At 36.0% G+C, this 18984-nt stretch overlaps 1 protein-coding gene across 1 annotated transcript in view; it reads left to right on the top strand.

Moving 5' to 3' along the window:
- Positions 1-18984, top strand: part of PACRG (parkin coregulated) — a 221252-nt gene that overhangs the window by 112696 nt on the left and 89572 nt on the right. The window contains exons 4-5 of the mRNA XM_009898923.2: positions 3180-3351; positions 13737-13886. Of these exons, the coding sequence (XP_009897225.1) occupies positions 3180-3351; positions 13737-13886 (322 nt within the window). The remainder of the gene's footprint in view (positions 1-3179; positions 3352-13736; positions 13887-18984) is intronic.

Below are 18984 nucleotides of genomic sequence, written 5' to 3' on the forward strand. Positions count from 1 at the left end.
TTGAGCTTTAATTAGCATTCTTTGTGGGTGGATGTGAAAAACAAAAGAATTCTGTGGGCATAAACAAAACCCCCATAATTTTCTCTGAATAGCTGTCTTATAGCCAGTTTTAAAATCTAAATAGTAAACACAGAAGGAAAAGGTTTCATATCATAGAATGTAGGACAAAATATTTCTGGCTTCCATATTGTGGGAGTTATTATAGAGCACAAAATGCTAAGTAAAAATTGGCTGTATGCTTGGACAGCTGACATTTCAAGAAATGAATTTGAAATCAGAGTCCTTTTCAGAACCATGCAAGTTGCAAAGTATTTATGGCTTTAGAACTAATTGAGAAGTGAGTTCACACAAATGCTTTGTGATCTACAGCTTATCATGCCTATATTTCGTAGAGTTTTTTTTTTCATAATAACATTTCTGTGTCACATGGAAAAAATCACATTTGTTTTTAAACTCAGGAATCATATTTATCTTAGAGTTAATACATAATTCCTAGGTATATGTAATGTATACCTGTAAGACATACTTGGTAGATAAGGGCTGGATCTTTCACTGACCAGTTATTATCACTGAAAAACATTGACAAGCTTTTGAGCACATAAGCTTTCTTCATATTTGAAATAGAGAAAGTATATTTCAAGGGCAAAGAACAGATGAGAAAAATTGAACAGAGTATCAGAAATATCACATCTTTGAAAGATGACTGGTAGATACAGTTAGAGGACATATGAATGAAGAGTAGGAGAAAATAAATTAGAAATTTGAGCAAAACATGGAAACATAGGTGTGTATACATCCAGGATATTTTTTTTGTGGAAATAGCAGTCAAAATCCCATGTAAGTCATGGATTCTAAGGAAAAACAACAAATGCACAAAGAGAAAACCCCAAACCAACAGAGAAACAAAAAATGACCTAAGCTGATAAAGGAAAAGCACATTGTGAAAGACACACCCCTCCAGTCTAAAAAAAAAGCAGCTCACAGATTACTAGTTGAATCTCTCCTTTTACATCAAAAGCTTTACCCAGATACAAGTAGCTATTGTAGGTTTTGTATTTGATTTTATAAGCATTCAATAACAAAGAATGCAATCTAATAATATTATATAATACAAAACTAGAAGTTAAAATGCAAAATTCTAAATGATGTCATATTGACCTGTTGACAATAAACAGGAAAAAATTGCTGCTTCATCATCCTTTTTTCCTGTCAATTATTTTTTGACCTGCTGGCTACTTCTTGCCTGATACAAGTTTCTCACTGTAATGAACAATTTGGCCTCTGACAGGCTTGTCATCAGAAGTTTGTAGTTGCTCTCTGTCTACTCTTCTCAATGACTTTGGGGGCATATTTCTCTTAGCATCTCACACACGTTTTCCCTAGCATGCTGAATGTCTTCATGAAATACAAACCCCATCAATTTAGGAATTTAAATGTTGTTGATTCTTATTTTGTAAATATCTTCATATGTGATTGCTTGATATAGTTATTTTTGAAATTTGTCATTAATTGCCCCTGGGATATTGACCCTAAAGACATCTAATAAAGGCAAATGAAACAAAGAGCCAATGACCAAAAATTACAGAGAAGCCATCATACATGCTGTTGTGAAAATAGGAAATGTGGGTTTCATTTGTTATTGCTTCTACATGTTTCATTATGGTGACTTGTTTCATTATGGTGACTTGCTTCATTCACAAACATTTGTAAGTATTACACAATTGTTCCTTTTAGTCTGTCATAAGAGATTAACAGTCAGTGCATGTGAGACTATATAAGTATGTAATTGCCACTACATCTGCCAATAGTGAAACACTCACAGCAAATGTAAAGGGCTTACTTTCAAGTACATGTTCCAATTAATTTTCATTTATCATGGATGAATCAGTTTCAACATGAAAGACTGAAGCAGCCAGTTTTATCAGTAGCTAAAACGTGCAAGAACGAAATTCAGATCTCCTCCAAGTCAGGTAGAGACAAAAATGAATCATAGTTGCAGACAGAGAATGTATGTCTGCTGCTTGCTGTCTCTGGGATTTACCCAGGACATATGAAGTCCCAGTTCAATCCTTGGCTGCTTTATTTCTGACTTTTCTTCAACAGTTCAAGTGAGAATATGTCTATGGACCCCAAAGCAAGGGATGACTATTCGTTTGCTTGACCTGACAATTATTTTTAGGGTATTTGGAGCTTCATCATGGTCTATGTGACAAAGGTAATTAGGTGTGAAGGAGAAAGCACCTAGTCAAATCCAAAATTTAATTTCATTGGAAAAACAGGATAGCAGCTACATGATGTTTTAAAGACAGAAATGGATGTCTAAAGAGATGGATTGATCTCCAAGTGGTTTTGAGGATCATATTCTGTTGAGAGAAAGTGCATACTTTTAAGTCACTTCTTAGCTGTATACAGAGCTTTGACAGGCCGAAAGTGAAGAACTCCTTTTTCTCTCTGGCTGTCCTGAGTGCAAGTAAAAACAAAGTGCTGATGAGTAGAAGGAAAAGGGAAGAAAACTAGGATAAAATTAAAATTCCCTTGCAAACTCTGTAACTTGTGAATGTTAGTGCACTTTGTATTTTAGGACTGGAGGGAGATTCCTATTAGAAATATCTAATGTCTCTACCTTTTTTCACAGTGGAGACTCAGAATTTCTTTGGAATTCTGCTCCTGAAATTAATAGAGAATAAAAATAGGTCCATATTCTAGAACACTGATGATTCTGTACAAATACTGGGGTATGTGCCATGCTGAACATTTGTTGGTTACAGGAGTCTTTCTCTTATTTGTTCTTCTGAGTGTCCAAGTGAAGATGCAAAGATTAAGTTATTTCTGAAATTAACAGAACTTTATTCTTAAAATGGCTAGTTTGATTCCTGTGGGTAACTGACAAAGTAAGATATATAACCAAGAATGTCAGAATCTGGTACTGACTTAATCAAAAACTGAAAATATATGTGAGTATATTAACTTTCTTAACTTTCTTTTTTTTTTTTTTTTGCTTGAGTCTAATATTTCTGGATTTCAGTATCTGGCCATAAATAATTTTTGAGATTTAATGATATTCTGCAGTGTGACAAAATGAATTGGTTTTTACTAACCTTGTGTAGACGGCATGAATTGCTGATCACCTTGTATTAGTATTGAAAATTTGCATTTATTTATTTTTCATTTATTTTCAGGTAGAGATTGAAAAATTGGACTACCATTACTATCTACCTTTGTTTTTTGATGGGCTTTGTGAAATGACATTTCCATATGAGTTTCTTGCTCGTCAAGGAATCCATGACATGCTGGAACATGGTGGAAACAAGATCCTTCCTGTCATTCCTCAGCTCATTATACCAATAAGAAGTAGGTGAATATGTGTGTGTGTGTGGAATCCTTAAAACTGACTTCATAAACTGTAGGTTTATGACAAGTTGCTAATTAAGCAATAAAACATAGCAGTCTGGTGATTGTTGAAATGTGAGTAAATTATAAGGTGTACGGCCAGAAGGCTTATGCCTTCAATCACCTCATACATGTGATGATGCAAATGGCTAGTGTTTTTGTTATTACAATGTGACTCTTGGTCTTTGAAAATGTGAAGTGATATTTTCTTACCTAATTTGGTATATTTATTATGTAAATCCATTACTGTATAAGCCAGTTCATCTAAAATGACAGGAAAAATCCACAGATGAAATTTAAGGAATTATGGGTTTTGTCCTTTTGCTAATCTACAGTTATATTTATTTTCTAGATCTCTTTTCTATCATTCTCCTTACTTTGCATATACCTTTATTAATCTAACTTGGGAGTTCTTCCTGACTAATGTTGGAAATAAAATTCTGACATCTTAGAAAAATACCAATTTTTAAATTTTTATACAGTCAAACATATTTTTTGGTAGAAAAATTATGTGAAAAGTAATACATTAACCTAAGTGTAATACCACTCAAACTAAAACTTATTTTCTTGAAACATCTAGTATTTCCGATTCATTGTTTTGCCCTTTCCTATTTCTTTATATCTTCATGTCAATTAGATATTATTCTGAAGCATCATCATTCTTTAGTTAGATATTATGAGTCTGAAGCCTGCATGCTACACCTGTACTAATAGATGCTCATATTTGTAAAAATTGGGTTCATCAGTGTAATTGCTGTCCTTTGTCCTGTTTTCCTGATGCAATTCAGCATCCATGTTAATACAGAACAAAACAGAGTCATTAGATATGTGACACAAAATGAATAGAGTTAAATACAGTTTTGGAAAAGCAATGTAGCTTGGATTACTACTTTGGAAGGGTCAGAACTGCGGGGGTTTTCATTCCATTTATTCATCATTTTAAAAGATTAATTATAGATGTCATTTTCTCTGTCTTACTGAGGATTTTGAAAATGTCAAAAGGCACATAATGCATGTAATATTCCGAATGCTTTCTCTATAGGTGACACGTGTGAAAGGTTATGAAAACAATGTTACCTTTTTTTCTCTTTAAAAGCAAAACACATAAAAAGAGCAATCATGCCATTTCTTTACATCTGTATTTCCAATAACACAAATATATTTATAGAAGTATCATTATTTTTTGAAAGATTTAATTATTTCTTCAAAAAAGACTGCAAGTTAATGGTGGCAGCTACTCAGTCAGGATATAAAATTCTTGCTGAGACCAAAATCTAGCTTAGAAATAATTACCTGGCAGCTTTAGCTGTTACACAGCTTTTAGCCTAAGAAGGTAAGGCTATTTATATGGGTCTGAAATATAGTCTTTTAAATGAAGTCATAATTTATGGTGCTGGAACATGTTAAAAAATCTGCTAGCTAAATTTAGTTGTTGGTACTGCTTTATTTTATTGTACAATACTTAGTTTTTTCATTTTAAAAATCCGCTGTACCAGGTTTAATATGTGATGAGTCTCTGCATTCTCAATGATAAAGGGTTGTTCCTAATTAAAGCCACATTAATATTAATAAAAGATACCATGAGCTCAAGGAATTTGAAAGCGTGTACTTCTAAGAGTTTTAAAATTTGCTATGACTGGTAGTACAGCAGTATAGTCAGAGCTATATATTTCTGTTCCTCAGCTGCACCCACAATAAACTCAGCTATGTTTAATATATTTATACATCTAAAATGTCCCACTGGGTGGGTTATATCTAATTAACCAGTCTTCACAGTATCACCAAGGTTGGAAGAGACCTCAAAGATCATCAAGTCCAACCTGTCACCACAGACCTCATGACTAGACCATGGCACCGAGTGCCATGTCCAATCCCCTCTTGAACCCCTCCAGAGACAGTGACTCCACCACCTCCCTGGGCAGCACATTCCAATGACGAATGACGCTCTTGGTGAAGAACTTTCTCCTCACCTCAAGCCTAAACTTCCCCTGGCGCATCTTGAGACTGTGTCCTCTTGTTCTGGTGCTGGTTGCCTGGGAGAAGAGACCAACCCCCACCTGGCTACAACCACTGTTCAGGTAGTTGTAGAGAGCAATGAGGTCACCCCTGAGCCTCCTCTTCTCCAGGCTAAACAATCCCAGCTCCCTCAGCCTCTCCTCATAGGGCTTGTGCTCAAGGCCTCTCCCCAGCCTTGTTGCCCTTCTCTGGACACACTCAAGTGTCTCGATGTCCTTCCTAAACTGACGGGCCCAGAACTGGACACAGTACTCAAGGTGTGGTCTAACCAGTACAGAGTACAGGGCACAATGACTTCCCTGCACCTGCTGGCCACACTATTCCTGATGCAGGCCAGGATGCCATTGGCCTTCTTGGCCACCTGGGCACACTGCTGGCTCATGTTTAGGCGGCTGTCAATCAGCACTCCCAGGTCCCTTTCTGTTTGGCTGCTCTCCACCCACTCCGACCCCAGCCTGTTGCACTGCATGAGGTTGTTGTGGCCAAAGTGCAGCACCTGGTACTTGGATTTGTTCAATGCCATCACAAACATATTTCTGATATGAAGGAGTAAATCAGCTGATGGTTAGGCAAAGTAACAAGTATGATAGAGTGGAAAGGGATAAAAGCAAGACAGAAATGTAACTCTACAGATAGAATGCTTTTAAAAGCAGTTTTCTGCATGTTCATCAATGGAAAATATTTTTAAAGAGCTCTTCTATAAAAACATTTTTAATTAAACACTAGAATTCTGTATCAATATTTTAATGATTTAAGAATATATCTAGCCTCCACCCATCCTTGCTTAAAGTTCTTATTTTTTGAACATTATATCATTAAAGATGAAAATTACATTGTTTAATTAATCTGGGTTTCTGTAAGCCCAAATCCTTTCAGCAAATTTTCATCTGATTATGCAAACAGGCAATGACTAACAAAAGGCAGACATTTAAATTAACAGCTCCAGTTTCTTTTCTGAATGCCTGAAATATGATTAAAATAATATTAAATACTACTTTTTAGTTAAAAAATAATTGCTTATACTTGTTTGTCACATTGAAAGGCACTCTTTTTTGCCTTTTTTTTTATTCAGAGGAAAAATATTTGGATTGAAGACACTAATTTCTCAAAGAGAAATTAGCTTTAATCAGGCTTCTGCAACTTTGAGATTTCAGAGTGCCCCAGGTTCAATGTGAGCTACACATGCAAACTCAAACACTGAGAGGGCATGAAGTTTCTACACTTTTGCCTGCTATTTCTGAGCAACATCAGGGACATCCAATGAGTGTGTGGAAGCACTCCTTTCAAAAGCAGCAAGCATGATACCGTCTACATTGTCTTTACTGGCAGCATAGTTGTAGGAGTTTCCAACCTCTTCACACACAATGTGACCAATCGTTCCAGCTCATTGCAACCAACTTTTGCTAATGCAGTTGTTTGTGGAGCAGCTCAATGAACTACACATCTAGATGTATTACAACAAACCACCAAATCTACAATAAACCCAAAACATTTTCAGAGTGATGTTGTTTTTAAATTCAGTTAATTTCCATAATACAGTTCATGGCTGCATTGTCACCAACGAAGTAGTACTCAGTAGCGCAGAAGCTGGAGCGAGTGAGTAGTCAGGATCAGTAAGAACATCTTTATATAGCTTTGTAAATGAAGAAAATAATGTGAAATTAAACCCTTAAGCTTCTTGAATCACTCACTTTCCTGAATCTTTTTTGTTCTGTACTGTGAATCCTAAAATGGACATGTAGGCAAACTGAACTTAAGCCTAGAAGCCAATAAAGCTTATGTCTGTGCATTAAATTGTAACTTACATGATAGTATTGTTTCTAATTGCAGTGAGCAGACCAGCACTTCTGATTGAGTCCAAAAAGAACAATCTCCATCCTAAGGAACACTGAATTTTTCCTTTTCAAGGCCTTTTCTATGCTGTTAAGAATCCCTTTGTGACACAGTATACCAAGGATGCCTTAAAATTTGCTGAACATATTTCATTAAGGGAAACAGATTTTTTGTGAGTCAGATAGAGAGGAATGCACAGAACAGTCCTCCCTCAGTATCACCTACAGAGTTATTTGTAATGTTTGAAAAATTTCTAAGTTAAACTGATTTCTATTTTCTTATTCTGCACATTGTTTGCTTGTAAAATGTGGATTGTGATACTGCTTCTCTGTGGCCATTTATTGTTGCCCTCATTTCCTATCAAAAGCTTTCAGTGAGGAACCTTACAAAATGCCTTTCAGAAGTCTAACAAAACTACATTATCAAACTTTTCTTGTCCACATTCTTCTTCAAGGACCTACAATACTTTTAGAACACGATATTAATTTCTGCAGTACAGGTATAAATTGCTCATCTTTGGTTCACCAAATCTTCCCTGAAATCTTTTTAAAAACTTCTATTACCCTTCATTGATAACAAAGCTGATTTCCTCGAGAGGGTGGGTACTCAGTGTAGTTAGTAGCTTGAGGCAGCACAGGGGAATGATTGTACATCAAGGAATAGATGGAAACTTGGAAAACCGAGGTTTTGGGGACTTGATTCTCAGTGTGTTCTTTATACTAGTTAATTAAACAGGGCCTGCAAGTGTTAATGGAATTCAAGGTTCATCAGTGCTGATGAAGTGCTACAGTTACAAACACAACCAAAGCTTAAAGAAAAGCCAGTGACTTTTTCTTCCACATTCTGATAGATCATTTTTTCTTTCAAGTAAAGGTTTTGGATTTACAGAACAAAACCTTTGATGACAAAACTGGCCTAAGGTTTTTAAACCTTGCAACCTATTTCTATTTCCTATCATTTCCCTCCAATACATCACTGCTTCAGTTGAACTGATAAGAACTATCTGTACACTTAGATTGTAAATTGGATCACAATCTTACATGACTTTGAAAAAGTACAGTACACAAAGTTGTTATTCTGAGTTTTATTCACTTTTGATTGAAACACTGTGTTTTCTCACAGCTTTCCTTAATGTTCTGTGAAAATGAGCACAATATTTCTATTATGTTTCTTCAGGTAGTTAAGTACTACGTGTTTTGAAAGTTTTAGACAAAATTATCTGTGAGTATATATAACTTTAATCAATTTTGAAAACCCTTCATGTTACCCAGTCTAAAAACCTGACTGTGAATTGGAGAAAAAAAGCCCTTAATCAGCAAGATTAGGTAGATCACAACAATCAAACCATCTTCATCCTGAGTGTTTTTTGTCCTACAGCAGATGTGCTCTATTTTTCTTGTTCTGCTTCAAATAATTGTCTAAAAGAATTGTCTAAAACAGGTGCCTTATTTACCAGTTTGAAGGGAGATATGAATGCAAACAAAATTAATTTAAACCTTTGATTATATGACCTAAAAAGAAGATAGAAACTACCAGGGCATTTCTAAACATAGGCTCACAGATATATTTTTTCAAAAGGTTTGGTTATAATTAAAGGCCAGTGCAAAATAAAGATAATTAAATGATCAGCTTAACTTTAAGCATAACTACCAAAATCTAAACTTTAATATTTAGATAAGAGATAGAAGTTTGGTGAATCTGATTTGATTCTGTGAGTTTAGGCTATCAATATGCTATCTGGGGAAGAATGTTCTGGTTTGATCTCTTCTGTAAAAATACATCATGCAATAGATCCACTGTGGTCCTGGGTTTGTTTAGGAAAAGGATAAGATTTTGCTTTGTGGTTTGTTGGGCTTTTCCCTTCACAAGAGGGACCATGGTCAAGCCAGCCACGTGAACCAGCCAATGGGTATTTGATACCAAACTCACCTCTTGCCTACTTTACAAGGGCTGGCTGGGCAGGTGTGGGTGATGGATAAGGATCAGGTCCAGCTCCAGTTCCAGGTCCAGGTCCATGTCCATGCTCATCCAGACCATACTAGTCAGTGCTGTATTTTGTATCATTTGTTGTATATATTGTTTCATTAGTATTATTGTTCTCTCTTGTTTTCTCTTTGTGCTGTTCTTTTAACCTGTCTTCATTTCAATCCATGGGGCTTTGTCTTTCCCACTGGGGTTGGAGAGGTGGGGGTGAAGCTGTATAGCAGCTGCATGGGGCTTGGCTGCTGGCTGGGCCTGAACCATGACAAATATATACTGGGAGAAATGCTGTCATGTTTCCTGGCTTATAAAATAGATCAATCTCAGAGATGGGAATTCGGACTTTTATTATAGGCGACATCTGAGACTAAAATAGAATTTTTCAAGGTGACACATAAAAGCAAAATATAAAAATTAAAAATAACTAACATAGCTTTTAGGTCTTTTTCTTTGAGCTCTTATAAGTGTTGCTCAAGCAAAAGATTTGAGTGTTTTAAAATAATTATTTCTGTTGCTTCATATGTAAGCTGCTTCTGTCTAATAAAATGATAAGCTAAGAAGTGGCATATAGCTTAAGTCTCTGCTCTTACAGGAAATTAACAAAAGAAAATTCCCAATTGACATCAATTGCCAATAAAACTTCATGGACAAAATTCACTGAAGCTGTTAATGAATGATTATCTTATATAAGCTCATTGCTAATAAACAGCTTTAATGAACAGCACTATGAAAATCTTCCATCTCAAAAGTATTCAGTGTTTCAAATATGCTTTGGAATCTCATATTTCTTTCTTTGTGTGACTTTGAAGAATAGAAACTCAGAGCTGACTGTGATACTGAACTTTTATACCAGATACTTAACCTACTGACAATTTGAAATTCTCTTCTTTAAGAAAGTTGCAATTAGCTTCAGAAAATCCTTGTCTGGTAACACTGAAGTGCTACAAAATAAGTTTGAAATAAATATTTCATTAAAATCTTAGACTGAGAAATCATTTAAGCTGGGGAATCTCCAGGAAAAGTATGTATCCTAATGACAAGCAAAATTGTTCGGTTTATATACCATTAAAGGAGAAAACATCAGAACTATGAAGCAACAGAATCAATTTATTGGGTTGTAGTTGTTTGGGGTTTGGTTTTGTGTTTTTTTTCAAAGTTGCTGCTTAAAAGAATTGTAACTCATATAGCATGTAGAGTAGAAGACCAAAAGAGAAATATATGTCAATGAATGAAGGAAATCCTCTAACAACCATTCAGGGACTGGAAGGGTACCTTTAACTGAGAAGCAAACTGGTCATCTATGTCTTACAGCATGGTCAAGAGACAGCAACCCAGCATGCTGTTAAATTGGAATACTTTAGATATATGTTTCCTCCTTTAGGGATATGTAGCTGTACCATATTAAGAGTCCTAAATGGTCTACTTTATTCCTGTGCAAGAATACTATTACTTTCTTCCATTTCTCTTCACCTCTGAATATCACTGACATTTTTCAAACTGTTGTAATGTACTTATTTCAAACGCTACATTAAAATTTTCTTCCTTTGGTTCATGTGGGAGAATGGTCTGCAGTGGTCATGGTACACAGAAAATAATTGCCACATTTTTAAAAGATTAAACATATGTTTGAAATTAATGTATCCTTGGGGCAGGAACTGTCTCTAATTAAATGTTTATATAGTGCTTAATATGATCAAGCCAGGAGCTGGTTGACTGCTATGCATGCCACAGTCCAAATATTTAACAATAATAACAACAGTTCTGCAGTCAATTTGTTCTTGCTTTTGATATTTACAAGTGTTTCCCTAACACACACTTCAGAATTCTGAGATTTGAAGGGTTTCAGGCTAAAATTCTGCTCTTTGATTATACCATAGACTTCACTTTAGCACTCAAAACTTTGATGCAAGTTCTGCCTTTTATTTTGTGTGTCAAATGAAGGATGGAATGCCCCTGTCTGAAGGAGGTGGGGCAAGTATCCAGCTGATTTTCTAGCACAAAATCTTTCTGTGTTTATTACTATTTAAAGTTCTAGCAAGCACTCCTTCAGCAGGACTCAGATGTAAGAAAACTTTCATGACAGGTTCTCTGCTGAGCTGTTCTTTGAAAACTTTCTTCTGGATTCAGTATGTGTTCAGTGCGCTGCACCCATTGGAATGCCTTCTCAGTCACGAGGCATATTTCACACTCAATTTTATTAAGGAATTAATCTTTACCAGGACAGTCTTGGCTTCCACTCAGAGCACAGGCTAGAACTGTCTTTGCACAGGATAGGGCTCCAAACCTAGGAAATTCTGAAACCTTTCTGAGTTAAGCGGAAAAAAAAATCATCCTAGGGGTTGTTGGAGACCCATTTCCACTTATGTGATAACTCTGCATGCCTAAAACTGAGGTTTTTCACCTTTTAGGACAGTTTTTATCATCAGGAAGAACTATTCCTGGAAGTGAGTACAATTTGCTGGTTAAAGATTAAGAAGCTATGATTTCTGCTATGATTGATTAATTTTTATGTCTCTTAAGTCAAATATTAGTGTTTGTACGAGTAATTATTCATGTTTGGATTAATTTGCTCAAACAGAATGAATGCAAATATGAATTATTGTTTGTATGAATAACTAGTAATTATTGTATTGAAAGTTTTAAGTATTAGTGATAATTTCCCTATTAGTTTGATTAGCTACTATTTCTGTGTGTGATAATTTAAGCATGAATAAATCTATATGTTGGTACTCCAGAGCTTCCTCTTCCAGGCACTTCTTTGAGAAAACGACTAATGCCTGTTCCTCTGTTTCTGGCTGCGATTTGGCTGTAATCTTTAAAATTGTATCTGGAGATCTCTCTTTGCTAAAACAGTTTTAGAACTTCTTCTGATGAAAGCGTATTTTGCAATAGCCAACTCTTTTGCTGGAGCTTAGTGTGAGCAGCTGCACTGATGGAGTCCCTGTCCACACACTAAAATTTTCAGCCACAATATGAAATAAAATGTAGTTTGATGACTACAACAGAAACTAGCAAAGAAGAACTATGGAATTCAGTCTGTATTTTCATGTAATAAAACTTCTTTAACATGGAATTACCCAATGAGGCAATACAGTACTCCTTATACCTTGGGCTTTCTAACTCTTGCTTAGCAGTAGGTTTAGTATGCTGTTCATATTCATGCAAAGAGGCATGAAGGGAATTTACTTAACAGCTGATTTTCAAGAGCTGACTCTGCAACCAGTCTGCCTTGCCTTAGCTCTGAAGCACTGCCTCTGGTTTTTAACACTCAACAGGCATGTGGTAAGAGGCACAAGTGGGTGGAGCACAGTGCATTTGCTAAAAGAGGTGGAAAAACTGACATTGCTCCAGTGTGAGAATACTTCTTCATTCCTTATGAAACAACATTGCTGTGTGCTGCCAAAACTTAGTGCAAGAAATGCTGAATCCTATTACTTCAGTGTGAAGATGCAGTTCTTGAAGTTGTTAATAACTCTTCTTCAAATTTTAGTCCGTTCTTGACTATAGCTTTTTCCAATTGCTTGCACATACTTTGTGTTATGCTGAATCATAAATTATGTACTTCTGTGCTTTTAAACATATAACATTGAATGTGAGCTTATCTTATGCAGCTTTTGCTTTTCGAGTGCAATTATGTAAACATCTGTGTAAATGGACAGAACACTGGAGAATTAGATTAATATATAATAGCATACTGAATTTGATAACTGCTTCCAGAAGCATATTTTCAGAGGTTTTATGACTAGAAGGATTTAGCAAGAGAAAAGCCTATATATATTGCAAGCATGACTCATTTTTAATTACAAGAGAGAATAAAATGAACTTGATTTTAGTAAAATTAAAAAAGAAAAGCAAAAGGTATTTATGCAGTGTCTTGGTGTCATAAGATTAGAAGCCTGACATTGAAAACAAAAAAATCTAAGTAGGCAGGCTGGGTTTTTTCTAGGATGTTAGTCTTTTAAAAAATCCTATATGTTTCCCTTTTTTGTGTGTGTGGATTTTTTCCCCCCCTGTAAACATTGCTTCATTGTACTGATTCTCAGAACAGTAGGAGTTGTTTGTCGAATGAATAAAATGATCGTGATATAAATGAGTACAAACATACAAATACTAATTGTTGCACTAGAATGTATCTGTTGTCAATCTTTGGAGGTTGTCCTGCACTTGTACTGTTCCATTGGCCCCAAATGGTACTTACTGAGCATTTATTTATTGTTTGTTTGGCCCATGCCAGTATTACACATGCAGCATGAGGGAATAATGAGCTGCATTCTTTGGGTTACTGAAGATTCAGCACAAATTGTGGGAACAAATAATAATCAGACAAGGCAGTGTTTTATAACACCAGGGCTGCAATCTATCTTTGAGATCTTTCAAAGCTGGGCTAATAAAGGCCCACTTACAATCCCCAGTGGAGTACAGTTTAATTAAACTTGTCTGTTAAAGGACTCCTCCCCCTCTCTCTACATTTTAGAAATTAATTCTGCTTTCTACCTGTTGTTTGTTCTACATCACAGATGCACTGAACCTTCGTAACAGACAGGTTATCTGCATCACGCTGAAAGTCCTCCAGCACCTGGTGGTGTCAGCTGACATGGTGGGGAAAGCCTTGGTGCCCTATTATCGGCAAATTCTCCCAGTCCTAAACATCTTTAAGAATATGAATGGTGAGTTACCCTAATAGACACTGTGTCTTTCAACTGCAAAGGCAAAAAGGGACTTGAGGCAGGGTTAATTAATGATGTAGTTAAGATTTATTACTGTATATAAATTCAAATCCATTTGGAGCTCTGCATAATGTAAACCACCCCTCTTACTATTCCCTAAGGATGCACTGAAATTAACAATTTCATTTATTACTCCTTGCACGTACAGTTTATTTAATGCAGTACAGAAGCACTGAAGCAGTCCTATAATCTTCAGATAATTAAATTGTAAAGTTTTGTAACAGTCTTTTAAATACATTAATAAATTGCAAATGTTTTTTCTCCCTCCAACACATTAGATCAGTCCAATGCTTTTATTCTATTCTGTATTCTTCACAAGCAATTCACTGCTACCAGCAGGCTTAGGAAAGAATGAAAATAAAAGTAGCAATCAAACTAATTAATTTGCAGGTCAAGATAATTCCTTGTTGTAAAAAATTTTCAAGTTTCATAACGTCTAGCAAAGCAGTGAAGTTTGAAGTTGTTACTGCTAACTTGGCAGGTTTTATTATAAAGACATTTATAACTAATTTGTATCTACAGCTGAGTATGTTGTTTTCTTTGTAGTGCAAATCTCTATTGCCAGTTTCAGTCTTTATTAACTGATATTGCGAGTACTGCGAGTATGGTACACTGTGAATGCATTCACATCAGTCACCAGCTGAAATCAATAAGGGGTATCTTGCTTTTGCCAAACTAATCATTACAATATTTTTCTGTTGTAAATCTATCTGCACTTATCTGTTCAATTATCTACCAAGTTACTGACTTTGAAGTTACAGACATGCAGCCATATAGATCAAAAGAAGTTAATTCCCCACAATCTTGCTAAAGAAGTTTTTCGGAAATTCATAGCATTTTAATATCTATCTACAGGACTGATTCCTATTAATTTATTTTGTGTGTGTGTGTGTTACTACACTGACTCTTAAGTGAGTATATGATTCACTTCAGATAGAAAAATGCCTGCTCAAAGACCAACTTGGAAACTCAGACGAGATTCAGTAAATATGTATGTCTGTGATTCTGTTTTACTTAGTGAGAAACCTATAGAATTTCACAAAACAGTCACAGAATCATCTACCTCAAATCCCCCTGCTAAAGCAGGTTCACCTAGAGCAGGTTGCAAAGGATCCAGGCAAATTTTGAATCTCTCCAGGGAAGGAGACTCAACAACCTCTCTGAGTAGCCTGTTCCAGTTCTGTGTCACCCTCAAAGTGAAGAAATTTTTCCTTATATTCAAGCAGAACTTCCTGTGTTTCAGTTTGTGTCCATTACCCATTGTCCATGTCACTGGGCATCACTGAAAACTGCCTGGCCCCATCTGCTCAACACCCACCCTTTAGATATTTATATATTTGTAAGACCCCCTTTCAGTCTTCTCCCAGCAAAACAGATCCAAGTGTCTCAGCTTTTCATTGTAAGAAATATGATCTGGTCCCCATATCATTGTAGCCTCTGCTGAACTCTTTAAAACAGTTCCCTGTTCCTCTTGAAATTGGAAGCCCAGAACTGGACATAATACTACAAGTGCAGCCTCACCAGGGCAGAGCAGAGCAGAGCAGGAGGAGAACCTCCCTTGATCTGCTGGCCACACTCTTAATGCACTTCAGAATACCGTGGGCTTTCTTGGCCACAAGGGCATGTTGCTGGCTCATGGTGAACTTGTTCACCAGCACTCACTGGTCTTTCCCCACCAAGTTGCTTTCCAGCAGGTCAGCCCCTAACCTGTACCAGTGTATGGGGTTATTCTCCCCACGTGCAGGACCCTGTGTTTGCCCTTGATGAATTTCGTTATGTTCTTCTCCACTCAAATCTCCAGCCTGCCCAGGTCCTGCTGAATAGCAGTACAGTCTTTCAGCATATCAACCACTCCTATCAGTTTTATACCATCAGCAAAGTTGCTGAGGGCACACTTTATCCCTTACCCAGGTTGTTGATGAAGATGTTGAACAAAACTGTAGCTGGGACTGGCCCTCGGGGATCATCACTAGCTGTAGACCTCCAATTATACTCTGAACCATTGATGTCTCTGAGACTCTGAGGTCTGTCATTCAGTTGTTCTCAATCCACCTCACTGTCTACAAATCAAATCCGTGCTTCCTAAACTTATAAGGAGTTATGAGATCATAAAATCACCTGATTGTAAAAGACCTTAAGATCATCAAGTCCAACCAGAACATAACATCTCCCTGTACACAACTGTCCAACGTTCATAGTACATAGTCACCTCCTTTTGAAAGACACACTTCCGGATTAGGCAGACATTTTCTATTGTCTAAAGCATCTATCCTTATAGTCTTTTTTTCACTAGTCCCTAGCAGACTTGCAGAAAATAATCAATTCCTATTGAATTTTTAAGTGCTTTGGAATATAGGTTCTTCAGAAATTGGATTCATACTATGTACCTTCGATTTGTCTGAATAGCAATTCGCCTTGGAGTATTTGTTAAGCTTGTAAATAAAACAGATTTAAAATTGTATTTGTAAGATATTAAGGTTAGGATTATCAGAAACAGATATTTAATAGAACAAATATAGAATGTGGTCTTGGCTTCAGCTTGTCACATGTTTATCTATTGAGTTGTTCTTTAGCCAACAAAATTGGTAAATGAATGGTAAATGATTGTTCAGACTTCCCACGACAGTTTGAGAAACTTGCAGTTCTGTCCCACTTAGGTCTAAGCAATTCTTTCCAAATTCCCATCTGTTTCCCAACACTGAGACTGCAGTTTCACAGTCAGCAAGAGTGTTGTTTAGTTGCCATTGCCTTCAAGGGGCATTCTGTCATAAAAAAGTAGGTAGCCTTAATGGCTCTCTCTGTGTCAGCCATTTAATGTAGATGACTATAATTCTCGTCACAGATTTTTACTGGATTAGCCAAGATTGCTCTGAACCATGTAAATCCTCTTTCCTGGGATCTGATGTCTTGGGTACTTGAAGATAATATCTCCTTGCTCCTGTTTAGCCTTCTGTCACACTGCTTCTTAGCCATCCTCAAGAGTTCCTTTATCCAGAGTTATTGATTCATTCTTTTAATTGTATACAGAATATTGATTATTCACACTAAAAATTTCTCATACGTTCCATTGGTTTTCTGTTACACTTTTGACATGTCTGATTTCTTTTCTATTTTTTTTCTGTTACCTCCAGATCACCCTGTCATTATTTTGTCAATGTAGCCCTTTTCTTTTTGTAGATTAACATGTTCTAAAACTGATATATTTTCCTGTCTTACAATGTTTTTCAAACATTTTTGTCTCTAAAATTAGTGTCTTGATAATGATTATATTACTGTGGTAACTGTAATATAATCAGAAATTACAAAGGACAGCAGAAATTGCAAAGGACAACTGACATTTTGAAAGAAACAAATTAAAGTATGCCAAATATATTTTATCATTAGACTTTGTGGGCCACAAAATATACATAATTGAGATAAGTTATTGCCAGGTATATGTTCTGTACTTTGGATATCTCAAAGTACTGAAATGGAGAAGATGGTTGGATATGAGCAATTCTGCCATTTTCTATCCTTTTGTATTTCTCATAGAGAGGTGACTTCATTATTGGTAATTTTGGGGAAGAAAAAATAAAAGGTAAAAAAGAAAAAAACAAACCAACCAAAACAATCCCCAACCCCCTCCCCCCCAACAACAAACAAACAAACAAACAAACAAAACAAAACCCCACAACCAAACAAGCTAAACCAAGAAGAGTTGCAATTAGGGAAAATACCTAAATCCTCCTTACCCATCTGAGTCATAAAATACAGGTACAAGTACATCAGTATAGTTTAAGTTACAAATGCCTAGGGAAAGATCCAGGAAAGGTTTTTCCTGAGCGGTGAGAGAGCTCAGTAGTGAGCATGGGCATTTTGGTGTGCAAAGCATATTTGGTGTGTCTGAATTTGTGACCTCTCTGGAACTTAAGGTTGATATTTCTTTCCACTTGGGTCCCTGAGTGCTCTGTTGCAGAGCCTTAAGACCTTGCAGAAAGAAAAAAGTTCTGTCACTGGTAATGCTACAGGTAGTGTGTTTTTGTTGGTGGAGACGGTGAGAGCATCCTCACCAACAGGCCATGGTGTGCTCTGAAGAAGTGTTGAAGCTTTCTATTGAAATTGTTAGCCAGTCATTAGGCTGGGAGGAGAGCAAAAGAAGGGAACATGAATTCATCCCGGTGACTGGGGAGTAATTCTGAGATGTAAGAACTGTTTGCCTAATCTATGCACACTTAGAGGAGACTAGCAGTCTCTAAACAAGATTACCAACCTATGTACTATTATGAAAATGTGCTAATAGATAAGAAACAAAGCATCATGATAATGCTTACTAAGCCTATGATGATCCCTGTAATGCCACCATAGTTTTCATTTAAATGTGTATGCTAAATGTACTTGTTTGTTTTTAATGGTGCCTTTTGAAAAATTAGTGAGCTTTTGAGGTAAATACAATTTTTAAAGAAATAGAATAAGCTTGGTAAAAGTAAAAAAGTAGAAGTATCAAAGTGTAAAACTATCAAAGCAAGAAGATAAAACTAAAAGGAAAAAGGAAAAAAAAAAGAGTCTTCAGAGCCAGAAGTATGCTACTAGGTTGCATGTACGCCAGAATATTGTCTGAAACAGAAACACACTTGTTAAAGATTAGACACTTATGAAGTACAAATTTATCTTATTTAGTTTACCTCACTGGTAAACAACAATTGCATTGATTTAGTTTAATAACTATTTTACAACTATTTTATGATGTCAAATCTGTGTAGTTTTAACAGCTGATCAATTGATGTACATAAAAATATTTTCATGTTGTCAATTTGTATTATTCAGTAGTGATTAGGTGCAGCTTTGTGGATAACATAGAACAGATGAGGCAAAAATGTTATTATGATTTCCATACTTCAGACAGCATGGTCATTTTGTCTGTGACTTGTTTCAGTCACTATAGGGTAAACAGTGTTGGCAGGAAACACTGAAAGCTACATTTCTTTTGGCTGCAATAAAAATGCTGTAATAAAATCAATAACTTAAAGCTCATAAAATTTGGCCACAACAACCCCATGCA

The sequence above is a fragment of the Dryobates pubescens genome, chromosome 6, assembly GCF_014839835.1.
Source record: "Dryobates pubescens isolate bDryPub1 chromosome 6, bDryPub1.pri, whole genome shotgun sequence".
Classification (NCBI taxonomy): Eukaryota; Metazoa; Chordata; class Aves; order Piciformes; family Picidae; genus Dryobates; species Dryobates pubescens.